The sequence below is a fragment of the Haemaphysalis longicornis genome, unplaced genomic scaffold, assembly GCF_048455015.1.
Source record: "Haemaphysalis longicornis isolate Haplotype H1 unplaced genomic scaffold, Haemaphysalis longicornis Haplotype H1 scaffold_6, whole genome shotgun sequence".
In the NCBI taxonomy this organism is placed as follows: Eukaryota; Metazoa; Arthropoda; class Arachnida; order Ixodida; family Ixodidae; genus Haemaphysalis; species Haemaphysalis longicornis.
Genome location: NW_027526407.1, coordinates 95,765,442 through 95,793,120, shown reverse-complemented (window position 1 = coordinate 95,793,120; position 27,679 = coordinate 95,765,442). Strand labels below are relative to the sequence as shown.

At 47.1% G+C, this 27,679-nt stretch overlaps 2 protein-coding genes across 3 annotated transcripts in view; one reads left to right on the top strand and one right to left on the bottom strand.

Annotated features, from left to right (window-relative positions):
• The window catches only part of LOC144141060 (D-beta-hydroxybutyrate dehydrogenase, mitochondrial-like), a 122,195-nt gene that overhangs the window by 10,645 nt on the left and 83,871 nt on the right, over window positions 1–27,679 (top strand). The window lies entirely within an intron of this gene.
• LOC144141058 (retinol dehydrogenase 7-like) overlaps window positions 1–27,679 on the bottom strand; it is a 36,076-nt gene that overhangs the window by 4,901 nt on the left and 3,496 nt on the right. Inside the window, exons 1-4 of one of the 2 annotated variants that reach the window (XM_077672564.1) lie at window positions 12,264–12,390; window positions 8,674–8,917; window positions 6,837–7,043; window positions 2,392–2,574 (exon numbers count right to left, since the gene is read on the bottom strand). In XM_077672564.1, the coding sequence (XP_077528690.1) occupies window positions 2,392–2,574; window positions 6,837–7,043; window positions 8,674–8,917; window positions 12,264–12,269 (640 nt within the window). In that variant the 5' untranslated portion in view covers window positions 12,270–12,390. Of the gene's footprint in view, window positions 1–2,391; window positions 2,575–6,836; window positions 7,044–8,673; window positions 8,918–12,263; window positions 12,391–27,679 lie in introns of those variants that run through there. The other variant, XM_077672565.1, reaches the window with a different exon arrangement.

Here is a 27,679-nt window from a genome sequence, read left to right as displayed (position 1 = left end):
TATGTGCCTGTGCGTGTGTGCGTGCGTTTCTATGTGTGTGTGTGTGTGTGCGTGTGTGTGTGTGTGTGTGTGTGTGTGTGTGAGAGAGAGAGAGAGAGAGAGAGAGAGAGAGAGAGAGAGAGAGAGAGAGAGAGAGAGAGAGAGAGAGAGCACCTTCGCATTATATTCCGGCTGCTTAGCCCAACGAGAGTCATTTAATGTTTTTCCCGTCACGAAAGACAGCTGTAATGATACAGAAGTTCACATGTAGCCTCAGCCGCCTCGCGGCGGAAATGAAAGAAGGGCGCTGCCCCCCCTACCCCACACCGACACCTTTGCGCTTCGTCGAGGACACTAGGCTTCCTCGGAATGCAGCCGCATCGCCGCATTGTTTTTATTGTTTCATATAATTTGTATCTGTGACGTTTTTTATCAAACATTTAGGAACGGTCAGTGGAATGTCGCTCCGTCTACAGAGGTTCAAGCGAGAAGTTCACGTCGTGTTGTTTACCGAGTGACGCCGATAAGGGGAGAAGTGGAGGCCTACAGTGTCGCTTAACGTATCAGCAGGATTTTCTTATAGCTGTAAACAGGCCGGTGTCTGTGAAATGCCATTTTGACTCCACAGACGTTGTTCGAAGCGACTATTTTGTTGTGAAAGTACACGTGAGAAGCTAAAATGCGGGCCCGGCGCCATTCCTAGGTTTGAATTCGTATTACCAGAGAAAAAGAATCCAAATAAGAAAGAAATTGGCGCAGATTGCGCTAGCGTGGCAATGCTGGAGAAACGGCACATCCGGAGGCCCCTGTCCCTTCGTCGGAGACCCGGCTGTTGCCCCTCACATAAATTTGCGAACTTGCCCCTAAAATGTCTCCACGGCTGGCAGGCAGGGATCGTTTTGTGCGGCGGCTTTCGCAATTCTCCCAAAGTGGACAGCGTTAGCACGAGCTAGAACGGCGGCAACCGGTTTCGCGAGCTAAGTGTCTGTCGTGCGAACTCGGACTCTGTGCTCCACAATCTCGGCGCGAACTCACGCGAACTCTCGAGTAGAACGGGCCGCGAGATATCACGCTACGAACGCTGGGTTGAGTGTTGCCGAAGGTCGAGCTGGCCGACGCCGGGAGCTTCTCACGAGGCGCACGCTCACGTTCGCTCGGAATTTTAATTTATATTTTTTGCAACCACCTCACGTGGCGCAAGTTCACGCGCAAGCCTGGACGATGCGGACGCTCCTGAAGAGCTGCACGCTCGCGTGCGCTCGGTTGGGATGAGTTTTGTTGTAACGCTCCAGTGCTCAACTAAAAGAATGCACAGCTCGTCTGTTAAAACTTTGCACAAGGGAACGAGGACAGGACGAACAACAACACAGAGTGAACCGCATGCTCTGTGTCCAGTGTTGTTGGTCTTCAGCGCCGCCCTAATTTCGCTTAGTGGGGAGCGCTTAGACGCTTCGTCCTGTGTTGTAGATCTTCGCGCCCTAAATTTCCGTGTAGAAAGTTCTTCGCACTGCATCAAGGTGAGACCATTCTGACTTCTCCTGATGACACTGGAGAAAAAATCCCCCTCGCGAGGGGCACGATCAAATGCAGAGCATTTCCGGGGGCGCACGACGTTAAGTAGTTTGCGTTACGTTAGTGTTGTTGCACTTGTGGCAACTGCTGACGAGAGAGCGCTCGTCAGCAGTAAAATTGGCAGCCGCGGCGCATGTTGAGTCCGAGAGAGGGGAGAGAGTGTCCTTGAAACGCGCCTGGGCGCGCTATCGAATGTTGATCGCGCCGATAGCGAAACGTCTGAGCCGGGCATGTTGAAGCGAGCGATGCGGACAACTATGGACGCCAAGAACGGTTGACATCGTGAGGTAAAGAAATGCTCTGCATTTAAAACTATTTACTGCTGCATTGTGTTGCCCCTGTTGCCGGAGCTTCCTTTGTCATTTGGGCGAATTACAACGACAGGCGGATTGGTGGGACATCAGGCCACAGCCCCTCATATTTTAGATTTTCGTTACTGTCGTGCCCTGTTTTACTCACGTCCTGTCACCATTCCCTCGCACTTGGTATTGTATCAGCGCCGCGTGCACTGCCCTATCTGTTGTTTCACTGGTATCACCTCTAATATAGTGTGGCAGTAATTCACCAGGATTCTAAGGCTAATGTTCGATTCGACACAAACGCAATTGTTTTTTTTATTGACTATTTAGAGCGGTGGCTTTTTTTTCTTCCTGAACAGCAACAACATCAACAAATCCGCCCGATTTTCGCACATTGAAGTACCTAAGGCTCACTACAACGAAGAAACTACCGCAGTTGCTTCAAATGTTTACCGCTGCCAGTCGAGTGTTGTTGCCTATACTAGGAAATAGTTTCCCGCTCCAGACCCCGGATCAAAATACAATGGGGTACAACACTCACAGAGATTGCTTGCAACAATGACTGCTCGTCCCCTGCTCTTCCTAAGCAGTGGAAGAAATTTCTTCACCACTCGCACCACTCCGAAGACGTTGACATCGAAGATGCGAGTGATGCTTGCCATCGTCATCCACTCGATCAGGCCGCTGGTCATCATCCCAGCGTTGGCGACCACTGCCCAGAGTTCTGCACATCGCGTTGCGAGATTTCAGTTCGTCAGTTTTCCGTAGCGAAGGCATAGGAAAAGCAATAATCTGCCGTCGAAACAACCACTATTTCACCCACAAATATTGGCATACACATAGCTAACAAATACTGGGAAAGAAAAAGTGTATTGCGGCAACGACGTCTTAACAGAAGGAAGATCTCTGTCATTACATTTAGATTTTCTACAACTCGCCCCTACCTACCACACCAAGAATCCCTGCTGAACAACAATGAAGCCAATTTTGCGTGAACTGTATTACCAGTTAAGCGCTGAAACTCCTGAAGCAACTTTAAAATATATGGAAAATTCTGGGTACAACAACCCTAAATTTCGCGATTTGGTATGTGCAACTGCGTCACCTGGGCCATAATGCCACAATCTAATACGAATGTGCGGCTCAATTGCGACCAGCTTAGGCCAAAAAAATATTCCCGAGGGCATTATATATATATATATATATATATATATATATATATATATATATATATATATATATATATATATAGAGTCTAAAAGATAAAAACTCGCACAGAGCGCGAAAAAAATAAGGTTAGTAGAGACAGAGACAAACGAGAAAGACGCAGAAAATAAAAATAAGTTTACTGACGTTTCAGGGAGAGGACTCCCTTTCTTCAGAGTACAAAATAAGTGCGTTTCAGAGCTATATATATGCAGAAAATGTAGCAAGGGCGAGGGCAAGGTAACAGGAGGGAGAGTTTGTACAAATGGATCATGGTTGGTGGGTAGCAAAAGAATGAAGAGAGAGCGGGAAAATAAATTATAAAAAGGATAATAAGAACACACAGTCACGCGGTACGAACTTGGAAAAAAAAGAGAGAGAGAAGAACCAAACACAGAGAAAAAAAATAAATAATTAAAAAATAAAAAATAATAAATAACAAGGTAATTTCCCTACCCGTGGCAACGGGGGTGAAAGAGGGGTCAAAACAAGATATGCCAATGCCCGTGTTTGACATGGGCAAAAAGATTAATCACGCGGAACGAAGACGTTCCAAAGAAAATACGCACACAAAGGGCGATATATCGCCCTTGTTCGTAAGTGCTGTTCTACAACCCCACTTTCGGACGCTGAGCTTTTCGCGTTTCCGCCACCACTCGAATTCCTGTTCAGTGGTCTTTCGTCTCCCTTTCTTCCTTTTAAATGCGGAGTATTTCTTAGGCTCGCGATGTCACTCGTCGATGTTGTCGGCGCCGTCCACACGCTCACTGCGCATGCGCGTCGCGTCGAGGCGCGGGTGCGCGTCTCTCCCCCGTACCCTCCTCGCTCTCAACAACAGCTGCGGTGGTGCGGAAGGAGCGCGTCTGTGCGCGCATGCCTCGTAGCCACCCGTGCGCTGCGTCGCGCTCAACAGTAACGGCGGCAGGGCGTGTACACGTGATAACGGCGTGGTGGGTGCGTGGAAAGTTCGCGCGCTTGTGTACGGAAGTGTGCGCATGCACGTCTCTCCCCCGTACTCCTCTCCCTCGAACGCGGGCGGTGTGTATATAAGCGGCAGAGCGCGCGTTCGGAATTCAGTCGAGGGCGTCTTTGCTTGGTTTTCGCTTGACTTGACGCTTTGCTTGACGGCACCAAGCAATAAAGACAGACTTTAACTTTACACTCCTTGCCTTCGCTTCTCCTTCATTCAATAAATAGGAATAATAAAGACGAAATAACAATTAGGCATTCCCAAACCATACCCAATTACGCAACATTCACGCGATACCCCCACCACTCTGCGACGCATTTACTCGAGTTCCCCCCGTGGGAAGATGCTGGCGGTTTTTTTTCCAACTATCTTGGCGTCTCTCTCTTCGTCGTTCATTTCTGGTTCATTTTTTGTTCATTCTTCTAATAAGGAAGATTCCCGCTTCGTGTTTGTGTTATTCACGTATGTTTGTGTGTGGTATCGTTGGCCATTCGTAAACCCGCTTTCCACACTCGACATATATGCTCTCTTCCGAAGCGACCGAAGCCATCATTGCCGTAGAAGACTTCTCTCGAAGTCGAATCGTCGAAATAAACCCTCCGCTGTTGCTGTTACCGAGGTTTCTTACTTTTAATGTATATATATATATATATATATATATATATATATATATATATATATATATATATATATATATATATATATATATGTATAGATATAGATATAGATATACAAACATCAGGGTAGGCATTCAATGAAGCCAAAAGAAGCAGAGGGGAAAATGGGGTAGGACATTTTATTCTGGTTGAACCAAATATAATTTTTTGAAAGAAAGAAAGGAAGTGGTGGAGAAAAACACGCCCGCCGTGTGGGATCCGAACCCACGCGTATTCTGGAGGTCGTGGGTTCGGATCCCACCCGGCGAGAATGTTGTTCTCAACCTTTTTCTTATGAAAGAAAGTGGGCTGTTACGACATGGGCTAGAGTAGAAAGATACGGGTGTTTGAAACAGGCGGACATTTACTATCTTAGGATTCGTAATGCGTGCCGAAATCTTGAGGAATTGGCGAGTTGTTTTCTCGCTTACACCGAACAGTTTTGATTGAGCCAATCAGTCCTTCAGAGGGCGTCAGAAACGAAAGCTATGTTACATTGAACGTGTTTTGTAGCCCCGCATACCAGCAAATGCAACACGCTGAGGCCTAAGGTGCCGTACTGGGATTGCGGTTACTTCCACATTTCTGGGAAAGGGATAATTCATCAGGTGACGTCCCTAATATGCCAGCCTCTTCTTTTCTAATTGATTAGCCTCCAATGCTTGATTATGTATATATTTCAAGTTTTGAAGAGGTTGGAAGTGATGCGGCGTAATAAAAACTGCCATGTTTGCGAAAAGCTGAGGCGTTTTTAGTGCCTATATTCTTAGGGCAACCTGCCAATGTTGTTGTGTTTACAGATTGAGTAATCTGGAAAAGGTAATGCAAGGTAGAATGTGGAGCAATAGGTCAACACAAGGAAGTTGGCTTGGGGAAGAAAAAAAAAGACTAAAGAAAACTAAAATACCAACACAGAGAAGTAAACAAGACATGAAAATATTTTTTACTGACTTCCCCTACTTCAGGGCTCTATTAAGACGCTTATATTCCGTATGATGGGTCTTGTTGTTTTCTAGAACACGCTCGTGCACGTTTGCTTCGTCTAACGCTGAAATGAATACTCATTCTCACCAGTCTATGAAGCAGACGCCATACGTTTTTTTGATTCTGTACAGCGCCTTTTTTTCGCCGCTGAAGTCAAGCTCCTGCACTGCGCCGTAGGTCCTTCCGTAATAGCGGCCACTCCAAAGGCTTCGCCTGGTTCGCCAAAGATCTGACCTGTTCGGGCTTTCTGAGTTTGCGCATGAAACTATTGGTGGATGATTCGTAGGTGGATGATTCAAAATGTGAAAACATGACTCTCTCGCTGTAACTGGAGTCTTTTGCCCGTTTCGCGCCTCCCTTTCTGGTTTCAGAAGTCAAGAAAGGCGTTTCTCGCACGTCCCTCGTACACCGCGCGAACCGCCCTTGCTGCTCTGCCTTAGTGGTCACGCGTGCGCGCTTTAAAAGCAGCGGCACTGGGTGCTGGTCGGTCTTCCTTTTTGCCGTCCTGCTATGGCTGCACCCTCCATTTCACATCTACATGATTTGAGGGGAGTTACAAAACTCGCCGATACTGAGTGCGACGGGTGCATTGGGATAGGCAGGCGGTGTACGGCACTTCTACGCGACGTCCCCATGGCAATGTTGGCCGTGGTGTAAAGGCAGTGCCACCTCAGCTGCTCCTGTTCTGTGGTGCTGTCTCTGTTAACGAAACGACTGTGAAAATTTTGCCGAAGTTATTGGTCACGATTAACAAAAATATGCCCGGTTGATCACCCTTAATCTAAACTAATTACTAAACGACGTACTTTGTTGAACGAACGTTTGTGGTACTTAACGCGACATCCTGTGCCTGTGCCGTTCGCAGGTGGTGGTGTTACAGGCGCAAGAGCGAACACTCCGAAAGCCATTGAGCGTATCGCTTTGTAATTAGTAGCAGAGAGTTAATATTGCGAGCACTTCCACTGTGATTCAAGTTCCATGCATAACATCCCACACGACATCCGTCAGGAACCACGTACGTGTTTTGTCTTTACTCTATCAAAAGTGGTGAATGCCCCGCACTGCCGTGTGGCAGAAGCTATTATTAAGACGTTGATTTTAACCATAGCTGATGCTTTCTAATGTGAATCTGTTGACAGAATATTACTGAAATGCACTCCAAATACTCACTAAGCGTTCCCATTTCTTCTGTGATTATCCGGTAGGCGTCCTCTATTTCGTACTCTTTGGTCACGTCCATCTGTATCACTTTGATTCTGGAGAGCTTTTTGAGGGCTGTGGCACCCTGGCCATTTGCGTCCAAGCAACCGGCGAATACTAAAAAGCCATCCCTCGCCAGGAACTGGGCCAGAAGGTGCCCGAAGCCGGTGTCGCATCCTGCGTAATGTAACAGCACCCATTTCTAAGTTACGTCAGCATAATATTGTGTATTTAGCACATTCAGTTCGGAACCTGCAAGTTGTTACTGCACGTAACCAAGCGCGCGCATGTAGAGCCGTGAAGCGAAACAAACAAAATGATTTTAATTTCATGGTAAAAACTAGACAGAGTACGCCACGAAATCAATTATTTCGACCCTATATGTAATACATTTTAGCCAATATATTGCTCGCCCTCCCTTGTATTAAAATTGTGCGAGGAGGCGCCCGTGGGCTAATCAAACGGGTGTTTTTATCATTTATAGCTCATAACCAAACAAAACTATCAGTTTCTTAAACTTGGACGGTAGGTGTCAAATTGGATGGGGCAGCCCGTGTGTGTGTTACCGATGCGCTGAACATTTTATACTCCGCACCCATGCACTAATGTCCGAAATTTTCCCTGTTATGAGTATCATAAATTAAAGTCGTCTATTTTGGGTGCAGGATGCTCGGTGTGTATATTTGCAAACGTCCGCAAATACTTTCTATACAAGAGTAATATTTCGAGGGGTGCCTGTCCAGTTTAAGCATATACAACCACATTCAGTAACCTGCAACTGAAGGGCTACGGAGATTTTTGAAACTCATAAAATGTTCCTTCTTTCCATATTGCGTCACTGCAGATTGACTAGCAAGAGTGCTGCCTTTGTAACAAACGTAGTTTTATACGGTTTCTTAGAAAGCTTCCTTTCAGAAGGATATTTTCTCGAATCGGTTGGCCTGCGAGTAGACGGGACTTACCTTGCAAGGGCGAGGACTAGAGCCACAAAGGGGGAGATATTCCTGCCTTTTCCCGGGTTTTGTTTTTACACACTGGTGAATATGTCTTTCTACGTATGACATGGGGGTACGGGAATCTTTTTGGGCAGTTGAAAAGCTATAAGTGAAGGAATGTTGATTTCTGTAGTTATACGCCTATAAGTGATGACATTCCCAGAATAATTTTGCCAAAGGATTTGGAAAACACAATACCATTATCTACTGCGCCAGTCTGAAAAACCAACACCATCAACTATAAGAACAGTAGCATTGTTCACTTCTTGGGAATAAAAGTTTGGGACGGTTTTAGATAAGTCATTTGTACATTTTTGTCTTTAGTTGTCGTTCGCGTACACGTTGGAGTTTCATTCACTTTTAGTTACAACACGTCGAGCTATGCAAAGCAATTTAATTTTATGACCACATTAGGAATAATTTATACGTCTTCGTGAAGTCACGACTCGTGACATCGTAAAATGTTTTCTACCTTTGGTCCCGGTAAAAAGCGTTTTGTATACCGTTATTCCGGCGAATTGTCAAGTCGAATTTTATTCCTTAGGTAGTCTGAGTAAGTCGATGTTGGCTTGCTTCGCGTACTTTTCCTAATATCATTGCTGAGGCGTTGCTTCTTTCTCAAGGGTATTCAGGAAGCAGGTAAAAACCATCGGTTTGCGGAATTCGTTTCAGCAAATGTCTTACGCTAACAGCTTCAAGGATGTTTTTATCCTATAACGTCAGGACCACGCATTGTGACAAGTTTGAATGTTTCCCGATATGTGAACCTGATATATTTACCCCACTATTTCCCTAAATACTGCTTGACTTGCCTGTGATTAGTACCGCCTTGCCGTCAGGGCTCACCAGGCGGACGAAAGCGACTCTCCAGATGGACTTTGCGAGAAAGTAACTCGCACAGGCCATCATGAGCAGGGATGCGGTGCAGTGAGCCACGCCAGGAAGCAGCGGGAGCCGTGGCCACAAGGTCCACAGGATGGCCGTCATGAGGCAGAACAATACCCAGGAGACTCGCATGGCCGCTTCTTGTCCTCCCACTAACTTGGAAAAATCTCCCTGCAGGATTTAAAAGCGCCGTTACTACAAGACCGAAAAGCTTGAATTGTTCAGTTGTAAGAAAAAATCAGACATTTTACCAGCACGTTCTGCCATTTGAAGGGCAGCCCGAGGTTTAGTAGTAGTAGTTGTTGAAAATTACTTCATATTCATCATCGCTGCATGGAGGAGTTCCTCATCATCAGTGTACGTATGCGCCTGAGCAGCTCTAGCCCGATGTGCTTCGTCTCCGTTGCAGCGCCATATTGTAAAAAGAACACCACCGTAGCACCGTGCCGTCACGCCCCTGGGTCTCTCTAATTCTTCAGCGGTTGTTGCTAGAGTCATGCTCACCTTATTTTTTTTTTGCATGCTTTAGTAAATGCACCGAATTAATACAACCAATTGCAGTACTTGAACGGAAGGGACAGCTTCCCACACAGTTATAGGAATGACGAGAGGCAAAATTGGGTGGTGGTTGTACGTTTCGATCTAGTTTGCACAAGTTCCCACTCATGTGCTAGTTCCATATCGACCGGCTTTGAGCAGAAGCGTGCCGTACCATTGCAATGATGGCAACACACGCGGCCGAATGGTCACGAAAGTGAACGTTCCGAAAACTCCCATGTTGGTGAGGAAGTATAGGAAACTGGGCTATTAGTAGGATCCCATATTCTTCGACGCTGTAAGCATAGACGAAAACGTACATAAAAGGCATGGATAGGAACAAGAGAACCCCCTGAAACATATTACTTGCAAGACAGAACAATAGGCACAAATAACTGGTTTTGGGGTTGAAAGCATCCCCCCTTTTTTAACTGCTCGTATACGGGCCATATGGAGCCTATTCTGCCTGTAAATGGGGAAGAAAGAAAGTTAAATGCCTATCGTGGCCACCTCATGCATCGGCCCAATAAAAGGACGTTCTGTAACTTAACAAGTTTACCCGATATCAGTCTTCAATAGGGTTAACATCTGCGTGTTCATGAACATCAGGAAAAGTTAAGCCGGCGGTCGATCAGTTCGCGCCACCATTTCGTCTTCATAGTAGACGTAAAATAGAGGAGATGGTCCTGTCCACTCCACCTGATAGATGCTGCGCAAGTTTACGCTTGTCAAATACTAATCAAAATTAAAGGGAGTACTGCCGTCCTTATGTTTCAATTGATAAGACTATCGGAAGTGCTATTGGACAATAGTGAGTTGAAATGCCAACAAAAGACCTACCTTTGGTATTTTTTGCCTCATAAAAACTGCCATTTCAAAACTTATCAATGAAATGGCTGCAATAAATCTCATAGGTAAAGTTTGGACTGCACCACTATTCGCGTTCCTTTCAATTGTCATAAAAAGATCGAACAGCGCTTGGGAGATAATGTTACATTTACGTATTTGCTTGTTTTGTTCCTCATTGCGGAATATGATGAGCTGTATTGCGAAATGAGGAACCCCACTTTGAAATGTGGGCACATAACAGTATACGCGTCCTCTGCTCCACGCGTGCTGGTGACTACATCGAGAAAACGTGACGAACTCAGAGTGCGACTCCAACCATACTGCTCAGCACACATACACATAAACACAGTTGGGAATCAAAGACCCTCTTGCAAAAGCGGGTGGTTGAGTGCGTAAGCTGGAACACCCAAGCGGCAGCCCCCACTATTCGCACCCCCACCTTCGAGCAGTGGGAGCCCGCTGAGGACCAGCGACAGTTGGTGGGCCGGGCACGCTGGACTGCAGCTGCCGCAGGGCCCCTGGACTAAGGGCTTCTCCCGCTTTTAAGCGCAAATCTCTTGAATAAATGTTTCACCACCACCCCCACCACCACCATTCAAGAGAAACTGCAGTCGCTAGTGACTGGAATGTCTGAAAGCAAGTTGCCGAAATTCACAACCATGACGCGTTGCTAGCTCAGCCGGTAGAGCATGATACTCCATATATGATACCCTGTGTCCCCCCTCAGGTACGTATACACTGAAGGAACCTCCCTTACGTGTTGGTGGTACGCTAGCACACAAATCCATACTAAATAACATTGACGCGCACGAAAATAGACATCACCGGTTTACTACGAACAAAATTAGTAGTGTCTTCGCTCGGTTATGCCAGGATATACGTAGGGTGAGCTGAGGTTCAGCTGGTTATTCTTAGCTTTCGTGGGTGTCCTTAATGCCTCAATGACACACACATATGATCTACGCATTATGTGACACGTGTATATTTATCAAGCGGCTCCGGCGCAGCGTCACCAATCGCCCCAGAGCTAAGCTTGTTCCACGGGCGCACACCGGTGTTGCTCTGACGCACGAGCCATCGGTTCCACACCCGGCTACTCCTCGCATGATCATCAAGTAGACCGGGCCACCAAGTGCGAAACGGAGGTCGGCGAAGACGCTGGGCGGGTGGGGTGTATGAGAGACGCCGGCCAGTGAGAAACGTTCTGTGCGCCGTGTGACGTCTCTGCTCCTCGCGCAGTGTTCAATTGCTCAACCCCGGCCAGTGTAGCTCACACTACAAAACAAAACTGAAGGGACGAGAATGGAAGTTGCCAAGACGCACGACATCAACCCAACATTAATTGACGCCCTGCGCTGGTTGTCCAGCAAACAACAGCCTTGTGGCATTCGCTCACAACAGTGTGCCTACTCGCTTTCGCCAGACCCGTGCGGTGGGCGCACACCGAGGGCGATAGGTGGTTTCGGTTCTTTGCCAATAACCACTTTCTTTCTGAAGGATATCAGTCAGAGCTTCTCTCCCGTCTCCTACCGTGCCCATTCCTATGTCCGATTTTCCGATGCCTGCTTTTTGGAGTCACCCGGTGCAACTGTGCATGTGGTAGGTTTTATGGCTTAACGCGCACTTCGTACCCCCCTGTTCCTGTGGGCTAAGTATGGGAGGGACCAGCACGCGCGGAGCCCTGCACACGTAGTTGCCCAACTGCCCACATAATATATTGTTACGAGATGGATTTATCTACACTGACGTTGGAAGGTGTCTGAGGAGCGTAGATGGGAGAGCGGTACGTGGATGCTGGTGCCAAGACAAAAACCAATCTCGTTCCTGCTTCTTCCGTTCAGCCTGTTCCAATGATTGCCCGTTGAAATTTCATGTTCGCATCGGCGAATGTATGGCGCTTAATGTTCGCGTAACAATATGTAACATAAGTCTATATCGCTACCAAAAGGATGAACAAGGCGACACCTGAACATGCTAAAAGTACACCACGAAGAGTAGTGCGCAGCGCGTAGCCTTGCCCGAGCTGTCATTGCCCCCCTTTTAAATGCAACGCCGTACCCTCCCTATCACTGTTCGCCCCATTTGGCCTGCCAGCTGAAACATAACAATCGAAAGGTTTTTGAAGAAATACCTGCATTGCGCTGCCGCCTCCCAGATGACCGGCGAATGCGCGTTGCCTGAGCGGCCGCCAGCGGCGGCGGCAACGGGACCTTGCGTCTTTGAAATGGCTGCACGTGCCGCGCTTTCTTCCGCATGGCACGATTTCGCCTTTTGCCTTCCCTCTGGAAATTACATCGTCTGCCCTACGGAATCAAGGCTTTATTTCTGGCCGCACGCCATCGACGCGAATAGCCCACGCACCCTTCTCCTACCGATGAAAACCTGTCCAGCGGAAAAATTGCTACCGTTTTTCGGCCCACGTGTTGGAAAAGCTATGGTAACGCAATTATTTCTGTAAATAACTACGAAACTGCATTTCAGACCAGTATAACCCCCTTCTTTTTATCTTGAATATATAAAATAGCAACGTCCAGGAGAAATCATGTGCTCCGGTAAATAAAAACTATTTTGCTGGGTTTGGGACCCAAACAGCTGTAGTTGAGTTCAACACCGAGTGAGGCCGTGCCACTAAGTTATCTTCTCGAACGCAAGCATGTTTTCGGACAGACTGTCAAAACCTTTCACCTACCCTGAACCGTCTATTACTCGTACAACGTCTCCTTCCCATTTTTGATCACCTTTGCGCGGTCGCCGTATCCGCTGTCGCATTTTTTGTTCCACCGCGGTTCCCTGCCAGTCGACTGCCCTTGACTGTTCCTAGACGCTTCATCATTGCCGCCAAAAAGTGGAGGCTTAAAAGAATGTCCTGTGCATTTCGGTGTGAGATTGGTGCTTGCTGCCACCGGAGGCACACAGTACACTGCCGCGACTTTCAAAAGAGTTACCGTCCCAATATATTGCAACCTTTGCATTTAGACCCAATTTACCCCATGGCCCTTGAGTAACCCAGCCTCTAATATACCTGGGGAGGGTCGGATGATGCAAAACGCATCCTACGGGCGTGTACCCTACAAAGCACTCTCAATGGTCATACCTGATTGAGAGAAATCCTGTCGTTCAAAATTCAGTTTTATCGGTGCCAGGAAAATCACCTCTCAGCGTGCAACTGGCCGATGTTGAAAACGGCGGTCCCATCACGCTTTATTCACGGCTGCCAATGCCAGCTCAGCTTCGCGTTTCCAAGCCGCGATCGCAACAACACATGACAATCTTGCTACTAGTAATTATCTTCATCAGATCACCTAGAGCCCGAACTTAACGTCTGGGTCAAAGGTAGCACACTTTATCTGCCAGTCGATCGATTAATAAAGAAATGACTAGGTATATCCATAAGTGATTAGATCAACCGATTAGTAAATATATACAATAAATTCTTCCAATAGTCTATCCTACAAGTACAGAAAAGAAATTTGGAGTCATTCCACTCGGCGGATAAGGACAAAGCACGAAGCTGCATAAATACAAATCATACATCGTCAGAGAATGTACGCGTAGTCAACTTTTACCTCATCGTGTATTGGCAAGTACTATGGCTTTGCCATTGCTTTATGAAAGTTGGAAGGACTACAGTTTCATCCTAGCGAACAAGCATGAGGCTGTCTTTTAGGTTCGGAGTACCTAAGGACCGCACAATGTCCGTCCGCGTCCATTTACAATCGCGAAAAATCACACAGGCACCGGCAGGATTCGAGCCTGTGTCTGGTACACCGGACAGAGTTAGTGAGAGTCGTCTTACCCATTGGTCTATGACCGTGATTTAGTACCCGAGAATCAAACGGCTTACTCCCTCGCCTGTAACGGTGCAGAGTACCTTAGGACGTCCCAATGCCCGTCCGCGTCCATCCGTGCGCACACCACCATCAAGCGAAAATCAAGCGAAATTCGATTTGAGCCGTGAGTTGCAGTTTTATTGAGGGAATAATCAAGGTGCCACTCACGGCCTAAATCGAATGATGATCGGGGCCAAAATCGGATGTAACTCGGGGCGCAACTTGGATGTCATTTCGAGTCTCCGTACTCCGCACGCTCCCAATCATCCACGGAATGGAGATGCTGCCATTTTTTCTTCCCATACGGGCCCGTGTTTTGCAGCAGACGTGAATTCTGGACGTTTAAAGCTTCACTGTGAATTAATTCGAAGGGTATACCTGAAACTCGCAGCAATGATAGAGTCGTTCTAGCCGCCAACTGTTATATGGGCGTTTTCTGGAGTTTCTTCTAAATGAAGGCTACAGATATTCTCTGCTGATCATTTGCAATTACTTTGGCGTTCTCGCAAACCATTTCTGCCGCCCTAGATATTTTGACGAAGGTAAATGCTGAGGCAAGATAACCGCTGGTCATTAAGGATAACAGAGTGGATCCCTAGAGAAGGCAAGCGCTGCAGGGGGCGGCAGAAAGTTAGATGGGCAGATGAGATCAAGAAGTTTGCGGGGATAAATTGGTCACAGTTGGCACAGGACCGAGGTAATTGGAGAACAATGGGAGAGGCCTTTGCCCTGCAGTGGACGTAGATAGGCTGGTGATGATGATGATGATGAGATATTTTGACAGACGCACCAAATGCACGGAACCCTAACCGTCAACAACCGAAAGGTGCCGTTTGAATCGACGTCACTCCATGCCACCACCAACCAGAGTTCTGACGGCACTCTGGTCTGCGCGGCAATGGGTGGCTGAAACTAGTGTATTTTAAAGGCAATTTTTAAAGGGTATTTTAAAGGTATTTTAAAGGTATTTTAAAGGGAAGCTTGTATCCTCTCCCCGATGTCTCTTGTCCGCCCAAAACGCACTGAAGGAAAGCCAACATGCTCTAAAGATGACGATGACTGTTGGTAAATTGAAGAAAACTTAAAACGCTTTCCGAACCGAACCTTGGTCCCGCGCATGATGAAGCCGAGGTTCATTCGATTGCGCAATTCCGGCGCAGTCGAAGCAGTTTGGATTTGGAGAGGGGTACACGGACCCGCATAATTAGACAGGCACTGCAGCCCACCGCCTAACTAAGACGATGAATGAATGCTAGGGAAAGCGAAGGAATGCTTGTATTAATAAAGCACTAGAGTTCACAGTCGTTGGCAGTAAACCACCCCAATAAAAAAACAGGTTCTCACATCTGGTTTGGTTCATTTGGTGTTTGGCTTGATTTTAGAAAGCTTTTTCTAAATTGAAATGACTGTATAAGTGACTATATAAATTACTATATGGAAAGAACGATAGGTAGACAGAAATGACTATTATACTATAGATTAATATCGTATAAATGACTATACAGTTTTTAGAAAGGCAAATGACTATATAAATGAACCTATACCACGCAGCCATAACTTATAACCCGCCCTGGAGTTCCTTATAAACAACGTTTTTTGTTGCTGTAAGCTGCGCAAATCACTCATCTCCGATCGTGGTCACCCTTACATACTCGAAGAGAAGTGTTACAGTTCTACAAATTTCGAATACGAATGTACAAGTTTTGTTACTCGGATATCTTGCATTTATTCGCGGAATTTTTTTTTATTTCCACAAGACCGGCTGTTTGCTTGTTTTTGGGTGCACAAGCAACAATTGAGGCAAGAACCACCGGCTGAACGCACTGTAAGCTTCAACACCGAGAATTGCAGAGTGCATCATAAAACTTAACACACTGATGCACAGCGCTGTAGAATTTCATCGTCTGGTGTATTTTTTGCCGCATTTATGGCCTCAAGAGCGTACCTATTGCCTGCAACGTCACACCACGTATATTAGAATTATGACAGCACAACATAACAATAATCGCCATGTCATCCATATTTCACGAATAAATTTTCGATTAATTTTATTCCAAGTTTAAATAGCTTACCCCCTTTTACTCAACCAATTTTTTACGTATAGTTGAAATGTGGCTTCCGCGTGCAGAAAACGACTCAAGATTCGAGTCACCGCCACATTTTTTTTCTTTTTACAACAAGCAGATTTCTAAATCACACTTTGAATTATGGCGACAAGTTGGGGATAGGGCATGGATAGCCAGCGCGATTCTATGTATCGCACCTAAGGACAACTCCCAACGGACAGATGCCCCAATACCAGCACATCGACTCCGAACAATGAAATATTGCACACCTCCGTCTAACGACGAAGATGGCGGGAAGCGAAGCTTTCTTGCGATGGATTCTTTGGTTAGCCAGGAGGAGGAGGAATAAACGTCCCTATAAAGCAGTTCGCCTTGGGGAAGAGTCCTTATTCCAGGACCCCTTGAGACCGTCCGGCTTCTTGAGCCCTCTTCACCAGCCAAAGCTGGTCATCAGGGTCCGAGCTGGACAGTGCTCTCTCTCAGTGCTCGGGGGAGGGGAAGGGCAGGAGGAGGGGTAGGTTGGGGTTCTTCTCGCAGCCCCACACAATGTGGTAAAGCGTGCCCGGAGCCTCACAGAAGAGGCATTCCGAGGAGTAGAGGGTGGGGGCCAGAATGTGGGCTCTAGTTGGGTGGGGAAAGATGTTGGTTTGGATGCATCGAAGGTGGTGTTCTTGCTCTTTTGTGAGGTTTTTGTGTGGAGGAGGGTACATTGTTCGCTGCAGGCGGTAGTGCTGCGTGATTTCGGTGTATGCCAATTCCACACTTCAAGTATGGGCTACTCTGGAGGTAAGCGCCACATTTCAGAATACCGACAGCGACTCCCGCGTTTCCACTTAGTCCTAACGTTTGGGTTTGGGATGTACGGCGCGAATCGGTACCTGCTGCTTGGCACAATAAAATGTGCAGCAATAAAAAACAATGAAGCACTTGGTGCAACAATAAAAAACAATGAAGCACTCGGATAGACGCCGGCTTCATAAGGCGAGGGAACCGGGTTAGATTCCGGCCACGGGTAGCGTCTTTTTTTTTCACTTACTTCACATCATCCTCGTCAGAGGAAGTCGGCTTTCCTGCAGGGCGGTTTGGCGTAGAACGACGCCGGTGAGGACACTCTAAAGCTTCGCTTTACAAGTTTTTTCCCCACCGTTTTAAGCGCGGAAAGCTAGCCATACATCAAGAATATAGAAAACTGTAAATACCTGTGCAAAATCGCCGACTTCCACGATTCTCAGCAAGAAAAGTGCTCTAGACCGGAGAAGCTGCGGCAACCGTCTGTTCAAATGCTCCTACAACGACGGCGATTGCACTCCGCTTCAAAGTGAGGAGATGTGGCACACTGCAGGCCCCGACACTCGCCTTCGTAGTCACGCGACTGACCACAATTATGGCAGCTTTGACAACGTCAGAAAAACGTATCCTAAATACTTGTACAGAAGTGCCCGTCGCTGCTGGGTGTCTGATGTGCTTGTGTCGTGTCGTCCCAATGAACAAGTGACCACCTCCCCGTCAAACACCTACTGGTGGCGTCCGTGAACTCTCCCACCTATTTTAGGAGCGCAGCGAAATAAATACAACTGCAAATGTATATCGCAACGAAGCGGCGGGCATCCCAGTGCCGACGTCCGCGAGATGTCACGACCCTCGGGGCATTGACAAACGCCTCACAGTTAGGAAAGAAAGCTGCGCAGATCTTCCATACAATGTTGTGAAAGAAATAGTTCTGATTCTTCTGTGTAATCCCCGTAACGTTAGAAGGGTGAGCAGAAGTTGGGTGACTCCCTTTAACCAAAAACGGAGATTGCGCGATCACTGCTAGGACTTCTATTTCTCCTGGAGGGTGTTTCTTATAACAGCTATCGGTTATTCCCTGGATCACCACTGATCGCAATCGCTTGGCCGTTCCAAACTGCTCAGGCCTGTTTCACCTAGCCGAATAACGGGCGCGGTTCTATTTTCGTTAGTGCACAGGTGTCCATGTGCGTGCGTTTGTTTAGAGGGGCGCCCCACCGCCAGAAAAGTCAGGAGCGTCTGTTGCTCGGCGGAGTTTTTTATAGTACTTGTTGTTTAGGCCGAGCGATCAATGACGGAGCCTTGGCACTAGACGCGAGCACGCCCTTAATGCATCTAGCCTGCACCCATCGAGAGCGAAAACAAGAGAAGGAACGGGATGGCCCCGAAAGCTGATTACGGTGTTTATTTCTGGCGTGCAGCAAACCGGTTTGTGTGAGTGACCGAACGCAGGTAATGATCAAGGTCCGCGCTTACTCTACAGCGGTTTCGTGTGCTATTACGGGAGCGTTGTCTTTATTTGCGGTTTTTTACTGCTCGCACCAGAGATCCAAAGCTGCGGGTGTTATTTTTTATAGCATCTGTGGTACAATTCAATTGGTAAATAGGGCCAAAGGTACTCATTATTTTCTTCCACAGTAGACACAAACAACCCCCGTCTGTGGCGATAACATTTAAATGTTCGATGACCCCTTACCGGCTCCCGTTTCGTACTCTTGAACCATAACTAAAGGTCTACTAGTGCTGCCTTCTTTACATCATCCCAACGTGGTCTTCAGAAGCCCCCCCCCCTAGCTTCCCACGGTAGGGGTTGAAAGTACCTGGCCTATCGTAATGTGTCGTAACTCAACGTAACAGCTTCTGTTCTATAAAAACTGTAGGAAAGTTTAAAAAAAACACACTGCATTTTAATAACCTGAAAACAGTATTGGTTTAGGTTTAGGTGAATCCTAAATAATGGCGTGAAGTGGTGTGAGGGAAATCAGTTTTTAAATATAGCTGAATATTTAAATTTTTGGTATTGAATTGATTGCACGGAACACACCTAATCTGGACATTCGTTCGCGCGCTTGCTTGCAATAAGTCAGTGCAGGTGAAAAGAACGAATGTCGTCCAGGGTTATTCCGTGGATTGAAATATAGCCTTACGGTTATACCTGAGATTATTAGTAAGCTTTTTTTAGCGGAATAAATGCGGGAAGATTTCACAGCCAATGGTGTCAGGTGGCGCCATTCGCAATAACACGCCGATTCGCATAGCAGGAAACATCGCGGATGGGTTCAAACCAAGCAAGAATGCTTGAAGATTTGAGTTTATATGAGGTGGAGCCAAACTTAGGGGTTTTGTGGCACTTCGCCTTTCAATCTTATTCTGAGTTATACTCTACATTCAAGAAAAGTCTTGGAACGCAGCAGGACACGTTGAGAATTATTTCTAGAGCGCACCCCTGATAAACATAACTGATATGAGAAGAATATGTTTTCACGGTGTCTTCGGGCTTACTTTAGTCATTCTGGACGGCAGCGCGAAAAAAGACGTGCATGAAGGCAATGGGCGGAACGAGCGATGACTCGCAACTAGTTTATTCACGGGCTGCGTGCAGGACATAAAAGTTTGTAACAGAAAACAGAGAGAGGGAAAACAAAAGATTCAAATCGAACACACTTCGTCATACCCCTCCACCACATAGTCAACACTCAAAGCCCTAACGTGAAACTCATGGAGAATAAACAAAGGGCCACTACCGGGCTAATTGACAACTGGGTTACAAACCGTAGGAACAAACCGTAGTAGCAAAGTGTTCTGCACTTAAAAAAAACGCAATGTGCGCAATAAGACAGAACCTTTAAAGGGATTGAAGAATCCGTGACACGGTGACGCTAAAACATTGCAGTGTGGTCACTTTATTTCCAAACGTTGGCGCAACTATGCTATGATCGTATTTGAGGCATGCCTTTACACTCCAATATTCCAGTTCAGGATCTTTTTTAAAGGAGTACTGACACCAAAACTTTATATCCCTTTTTTATTTATTCATCAATGCTTAACGTCCTGGAGAACCCGAAATGGAACTTTAGATACTTGAGCTAGCGATAATTAATTACATTGGCCGGACTGAAAATCGTCCGTTTTCGTTTCCCGCGCTTCCATCCCGTAGGGCGCATGTGACAGAATCACGGAATGACCTCACCGCTTTGTGCGGACGTCAAAACACAGCAAAGGCCCGAGGAGACGTTGTTTCATTCGCCCTGCCGTCGGAGCGGAGAGGATGAGCTGGCTGAAGGCTTTAGGCCTAGCATTGCGGCGGAAATTTGATGACCGCTTTCAATAAAAGATCTGATGGCGGCTTGTGTTGCCATTCTGGTCTTTATTATCGCCTCCTTTCCCGAGTGTGGAACTTTATTTTTGGCTAGAGTGCCTTTCTGGCCTGTGGTTATGCCTGTAGCTATGGCTACGCGTATCACTTCGTAAACGGGTCAGCGCCCAATCGCCGCTCACCGGTCCGCGCGCGTGAATTCACGCCACGATTTTCCGACAATCGTTGCAGGCAGGCGGCTACGTCACTTTCCCTGTCACGGAGTGATGTCACGCTGGTGTCAATTTGCTGCGCAGCACCACACGGGCTACTTCGTCAGCGCGATAAATCCTATCAAATTGAAGTATCTTCCACGCGTCGCAGGCAACTCATATTTCAGCCAGGGTATTCTGTTAAGTAGAGGATTCGAACTGCGTAATAATGTTAAGTTCAAACGTAGGTGTCGGTACCCCTTTAACGTTTGCAAGTTTAAACCCACGCACAGAACATGCGCTATTTAGTGTGTGCACGTTGACATAATACTGTTTAACTGGCAATGTACAGCGTCGGGGGACGCGCGGGACAAATATTTCAACACGTGTGCATAGCTCAAGCATTACACGGCTCAGCTCGACACAAAGGCACTGTCGTTGGATCCGCGTAACCGCAATGTGTCGCCAGGTATATGGGCGCGATTTCTCGGTGGCTGTTTTCGCAGTGTGCACCTCCCACCGTTGTTATTGGTCGTTACGCGTCACGTGGTTGCGAACTCAGGTATGCATTGACTCCAAAAGCGGTCGTGTCTGCCTAATATTGTTATTGATTGCAGACGCAGGTGCACATTGGGCTCACATCCCTATTGGCTGCGAACGCAAGCTCTCACCGGCCTATTGGGTACTGCGTGAGATGCGGCTGGATGAAAACGGGTGATGATGTAGGTGTAAAGGTTGATTGGGAGAAGTGTGGCGGCAACCTAAGAAAAGAGAGAAAAGCGTGGAAATATCACCAGCCAAACTGCTGGTTCTGCAGAGTGAAGAGTGGACGCAGGTAAGCATATCCCGCGTCATGGGCAACTTAAAACGTCGTCAACGAGTGCGTGTAGCTTTTCGTGCAATGAGTTCAACATTGCTTTTGCTTGTCGTTGGGCTGAACCTTACGTTAAGCATAGAAGTAGCTACGTTAATAAAACCTAGAAGCATAAGAAAACCTACGTTAAGCATAAAAGTAGCGCCCACGAGAGTGATCGGAAAAAACTCTCATAATAACCACAGATAAAAAAGAGAAAAGAAGCGAAGGAAAGATGGTCAAGGTTAAGGTCATTTTTCCCCCACATGGCTGGCCACTGTCGAAGGCAAAGGCGCCCCGTATACAGTCACAATGAAAAGGTAGAGATGTGGTATGTCTGTGGTCTCCCCTGTTTCGCAACATCATGCAGTTAGCGACAGCAAACGTAGCAGCACAAAACGTAGGGACTAAAATCGGCGAATTAACTTGGTGACAAACTCAAAGAGAAGTGATGCCCACGCGTTATCAAACCGTAACCGAATACACAGGATCCCGGATAATGTTTCACATTTTTTTTTTCTTATTTATGCGATAATTATTTTGCGTTTGTTACTTACTTGAATACTTTCCAGCGGTGCCCAAGGGTGAAAGCTGCGGATGCTGCTTGCTTGTACTGCGCGTGGCTATTATTACGACGACGGAGTTGCAGCACTTCCACGTCGAAGCTTTATACTTCGCACGTCCCGCGTCATAGGTATGGGGGTGTAGCGATGAGAACAAATCCTCTGCCCGTAATCAGTGACAAACTGGCTGGTCTTAAGTGACGCTAGCGTGCTGTTCCTCACGTTGGGGCGATGGCATTTCTGCTCAGTGCTGTAGAAGCAGTCGAAATCATTCAGCTATGTATTACGAGTGCATGTATATGGGAACAAGGTACGGACGGCGTGCTTGCGAGTACCCTACATTAGCATAAGGACGTTGGTGTTGTGATACGCGAACTGCAAAGCATGGGATCACGCGATAGGCTATGGAAAATAAAACAAGCAGACAACAACGTGTCCTTCCTCTGGTGGCGAGCAAGGGCAAACCATTACCTACAATGTTGTGTTTATGTAAATGCTAAAGAGGGATCAGGAATAATGGCCCCATATGAATTAGGAGAAGTCATGAAGCTGTCACCATTCTGGTACTTTGGCGACGTGCACGCACATTTTTTTACCTTTCTACGCGCCTGATAATATAGGCTCTGTGTTACGATCGTACGAAACTCGGTAGAGCCACCAGGAGGCAGTTTCAAGGCTTAGTAATTACGGAAGTTTAATTCAAGTTCCCCGCCAATACGGGAGTGGGAATGGGCAAACTTTTCGCATTCTGCGGAATAAAAACAAACCGAATTGAGCAGCGTTTCGGTTCCCCGGAATGCAACTGCAATGGAATGTGGTTGCGCATTCCCCAGCACTAGTTGCGATTCCCTAGCTAGTTTACGTCAAGGTTTCGATGGCGTCACATAATCTTGTTTGAGCCACTGGCGGCCACCGATGAAAGCCACCACAATACAACATGAATGGGCGATACTTGAGAGGCATCCGGTTGCGTTTGGCCGTACCTCTTGCATGCTGATGTGGAGTTACACACTAAAAACTATATTTTTTTGTTTCTCTGCGCTGATTGGGTCACTGCTGCCGTTATTGCGCCGCTGTTGACTTCGTACAGTGCCTAATTTGGAAGCAGGTGGATATTTCTTGCTATATAAAACGGTAGTCTGCCTTCGGCTACTTAATCACAAAAATTTTATTCTGTTTGTCTGTCTGTCTGTCTGTCTGTCTGTCCGTCCGTCCGTCCGTCCGTATGTCAATTCAGTCATCCGACGGAAAGTTAAAAGAACACTTGAAAGAGAAGTTAATATCGCCAAAACCTTCCCAAATCACTAATTATAGGAACAGACTTTATACTAGTCAACCTTGTTGAACAGGCAGAAAACATTATGCATATTTGAAACAAACAATTCATGCAAAATTGGTCCTAGCGGTGTTTTTTATTCATTTTTTTTCACGTACCATAAACCACTTACCCATTATAGAGGGAAGTGGGGTACAGCGGAACTGGGCCACCTCCACTGACGTAAAACATGCGTAGGGGCGAAACTGGCAGAGTATAAGTGCATTCAAAGTTTGTAAGTCTCTCCCTTGCCATACAGCGAGCGCTGATATACGCGACATCGCCATTACGAAGACGGAGGAGAAGGGAAATTCGAAATGGAGAACTGCAAATGAAAAAGTTAAAGCGAGTACAGAGCGAACTATAAGCAAGCAAGCACGAACGACGAACGAGTGTCCCGGTGTGTTCTTTCAGTACGCGATTCTGCCCGCGGACACGAAACGTTCTAGCACGCGGCGTTGGAAAACGGGTGTTCCGGTGTTTTAGTACCGTGAACACATTAGAATACGACGACGAACGACGACGACATGAGACGCCGACAGCCCGATTCCCTCATGTTGTTCGCCCCTAAAAATTTTAAATGAACGTGGGCGTTTTATTTGCGAAGAACAAAAATATTAACGTTGAAAACAATATTATCACCCAAAAATGCAAAAAAATCACGCCATATCCACGGAATGAATGATGATAAGTGGGGCGAAGCTCGAGAGGGGGAGATCATCGGTAACCGTAACTCTCCCGTGAAAGTTCGCCCATTACATCATTAAGAAAGACGTAAGACTGTGTGCGTACATTGAACATATCAACTTTTATTTTGTTCTTGTTCGTTTGTTGTTGTCGTTGTAGGGTTCGTGAGGCTGCAAGCAAGCGCTCGTATCGGCAGGCAAACCCGGATGCAGTGAGAGCTCGCGAGGCGGCTGCAAAACGCATCAAGCGAGCTCAGCCCGAAGCTACCGACGCGCGGTTTAAGCGCGACTTTCTAGACGAGATGCTTCGGCCTCTCTTTCGCGCACGGCGGGATCCTGTCGGCGAGCGCGCGTTGCCGCCGCCCTGCGCGCCCTCCGCTCCGCAGCCTTGTCAACAACCACCTCCTCCAGCCGGTGACTCGTTGCAAAAGAGGAAGCGCGTCAACAGCGATTGCCTTTTATAGTGTCAGTCACGTGCTAATGACGTCATCATGACGTCACTCACACCAGCGCCACCTGCGAGTGAGTCATCGAACTAGGCGGTCACGTAGCGCCACCTGCAAGTGAGTCATCGAACTAGGCGGTCATGTAGCGCCACCTGCGAGTGAGTCATCGAACTAGGCGGTCACGTACCACGAGACACAAGGGATGGACAGACCCACGGCTTTAGGAGCTTCGCCCCTAAAAGAGCTCGTCCGAGCCTCGACCTCGTGCAGTGTTCCAAGTTCAAGAGTAGCAAATGTTTCAGTAGATGGCGGGAGCAGTGGAACGCGGGAAAATTGAGTTGACTTAAGAAGCCGCCTCCGTCTTTACCACGGGAATATCGAGAGGGAAGGGAAGAACATCAGTGGTGGGCGAGGAAGAGAACAGAAGCAGTAACTTCGCAGAGGCAGCGAAAACTTTCGGGTTTCGAACACATTTTCAGCAATTTTAGAAAAAAATGCGGCCATATTTTTGGTTTCAAATGACTTTCATGGCGGGAGAGGATATGAAGTAGCTATAAAAAGATTTTAATTTATCTTTAACTAGGTCGCACATAGCCTACAAAGCCCATTTAAAGTTTGGTTTCTGATGAATTCGCAGCTTCGTATGAAAGCAATTTAATGAGAAACCAGCTAATGTTACTGTTTATTTATTGCTGACTTGCTCTTCTACAACTGTTTTGAGGACTCCGGGAACGTGATATCTCTTTTCTACAGACACCTGCCGCATATTGGTAATTCCAGCAGATGTATTGGCATTAGGATTTCTTCTACTTTATGTACGTTTTTTAAAGCCGGTTGTAGCTTTTTAGTAAGAATTTTCGGTAAGAAAATTTTGGGATAAAATTTTGTGTGTGGACAAAGAAAGTTATCAACTTCTACACATCGTGAAACGGTTGATTCTGGTCAATATACTCACCGTGTGCGGATATGGGGATATCTCAAGAAAGGCTTTTCTTGCGCCGGATGTAGACCAGGACGACAGCCGATTTTGCTTACGTGTCTGTATGCTGTTTCTTTGGCGTTAGCCAATATATTATCTAGTGTAAATACATTGCGTTTACTGGCGTCTGACCCGGAACAACACTAATTGGGGAAGAAAAACCTGAGCATAATGCTCACAATGCAATGCATACCCAAGGGTGATAGCATGCGTCTACGTAAAACTTTTAGGGGCGGTGGGTTTCTTGGGGCCGGCTGGCAGTATTTGCGGTTTCTTCTATCAGCGCACCTAAAAAGAATGTCTCATCCTGAAAATACACCGCTTCATAATAAATCAAGGTTCATAAAAAATCCGTTCTGGCGCACGTAACATTTTATGGAGCTTCTAGGCACATCTCCATCCGGGACATCCAGCTTCTCCCCGTCAAGTCTTCGGAATCAATCTGCTGAATGTGTTTGGTACGCGCCTGCTGGGTCCGTTCGATTGATGGACGCGCCCACGTTCCCAGCCCCATGTTCCCACCCAAGAACACGACGAGACCAAGCGTGACATGACCCGCCCTGTACAGAAAACAGTTCATAATGCCACTTCCCCTGTGCCCACTATCCCGGCGTCAGTCCAAGGGCCTTCGAAGCTTCAAAGCTGCATTCGGGGGTATCGCTGTTCTGCGGCCGGGGTGTAGTCTACCCACCTAATCATCTTCATCGGTGCGGGCTTGAACTTCATTGTTTATACTCATCTCTCATCATCTCATCTCCACAGAATGCGTCCAGTCGCTGTTGCATCGGCCGGCACGTTGGTCTTTGACCGGAGGGTGATGTCTGGGGGAGTACATGTACAATGCCCCTTCTAGCCGAGGCGCGCCATCGACGACGACGTGGTTATGGCTGGTGTGCAGCCCGTACGGGCTCCATTATAGCCGCTTGTAAATAGAACTTCTTTTCTTGAAACTACATCGCTCTTCAATCAACTGCGGTACCGGTCGTCTGTTCTTTCACAACGTGACGATATATCACTTACTTAACCTATAGGCTAAAATAGAAATGTACCGAGATAGCTTGCCAAAAAATCTACCACTGTAAGCGTGAACCATAACAACAACTGTGTTCGCAAGTTTTTGAGTGCCCATATCCGAAAAAATCAGCAAATTGGAACTGTGTGCGCGAGAAAAAAATTCCAAAAGAAAAAGATTATGTCACCGCGAGCGAGACGAGTGTAAGTTACAAAAAGTTGAAAGAAAATTGTACCGGTCATTGCAGCTTCCTCCACTCGAGCCTCTAGTGGAGGAGATCATTGAAATCAATTTCCCCATGCATAAGCATTGCGGAATCCTCCCCTCAGGCGAGTGGAGGGAGCAAATGGAGTGGAGGAGGAAATCAGAATAAGGCCGTATATCTCAGAGACCAGTTTCATCGAGCGAAACGAAAGGGGTCTAAGATTGCGAATCTTTTTTCTGCCTAGAATCTGCTGCAGTTGCGTGACCCGGTTGTAACGCGATATACACCGCCCAAAACTGCTCGGAGTAAGTTCAGGTGTTACCTCATAAGATGCGTGTGTGTTCTGTGCATATAATAGTGTGACTGTCATGCCGGATAATGGAGTCGTTCCCAAAAGGCTCTGGCGCAGCTTTCTAGCACATCACCGCAGCAAAAAAAGCTTAGGTAGCTCGTTCTTGCGTCGAATGTAAAGATGTGTATTAAAGATGTGGGATGCACCACTGAATTGTGTTGGTACAAAAAATACCAGCACAAATTATTGAGAGCGTCCACCTCAAAATGCAACAGTCTTGCCTTAACTACTTACGGGTGCACGTAAAGTGCAGGAGTTTCGCATTTGCAACGTGACCTTGGAGCCGATCAAGCGGGCTCCCCTTGTAATTGGGCAGTGACAGATTGTAAAGGCTGGCGACGTACAGTAAGCGTGAACACCCTGAGGATGATCTGTACGTACATAAGCGAGTGCGCTTCGCGCTTTGCCTTGGTATGAGATTTCTGAGGCCAGAAGTGGATTCTCCGCACTTCTCCGGTTTTGCTGGCGAGTGCAAGCGCCCATCTACAACTAAGTGGCATTGCACTGGGCCAAGAATTCTGTCGACAACGTGTGATGCGGGCTCGGTATAACGAACACCAAAGGGTTACTCAAAATTGTCTTTGTTAACGCTCCTGATAAGAGCGAAGGCTCTGAGTGCGCAACGCCTTGGCGTCCTCAACTGTGGTTTGGCGGCGGCGATGCCTTTGTAACCGAGCGAGCGCCGGCAGAAAGAAAAAGGCAGAAAAAAGTGTGGCGAAAGTGCGAGGGGGAGGGCAGTATGTTCAGCCCGCACGACACTCCAGTCGGGGGCTGCGCTTGCCTAAAGTGTGAGGGGGAGGAAGTGAGGCATGCTCCTCGTTGCGCGGCTAATGCGAACCACGTGACACATGCGCGGTAGGTTCAAACACGATTTGCAACAACATTCTTGGCGACCGGGATGCGCTGCGAGGGAACGGCAGAGTAGGGCGCACCGCCGTGCGTTT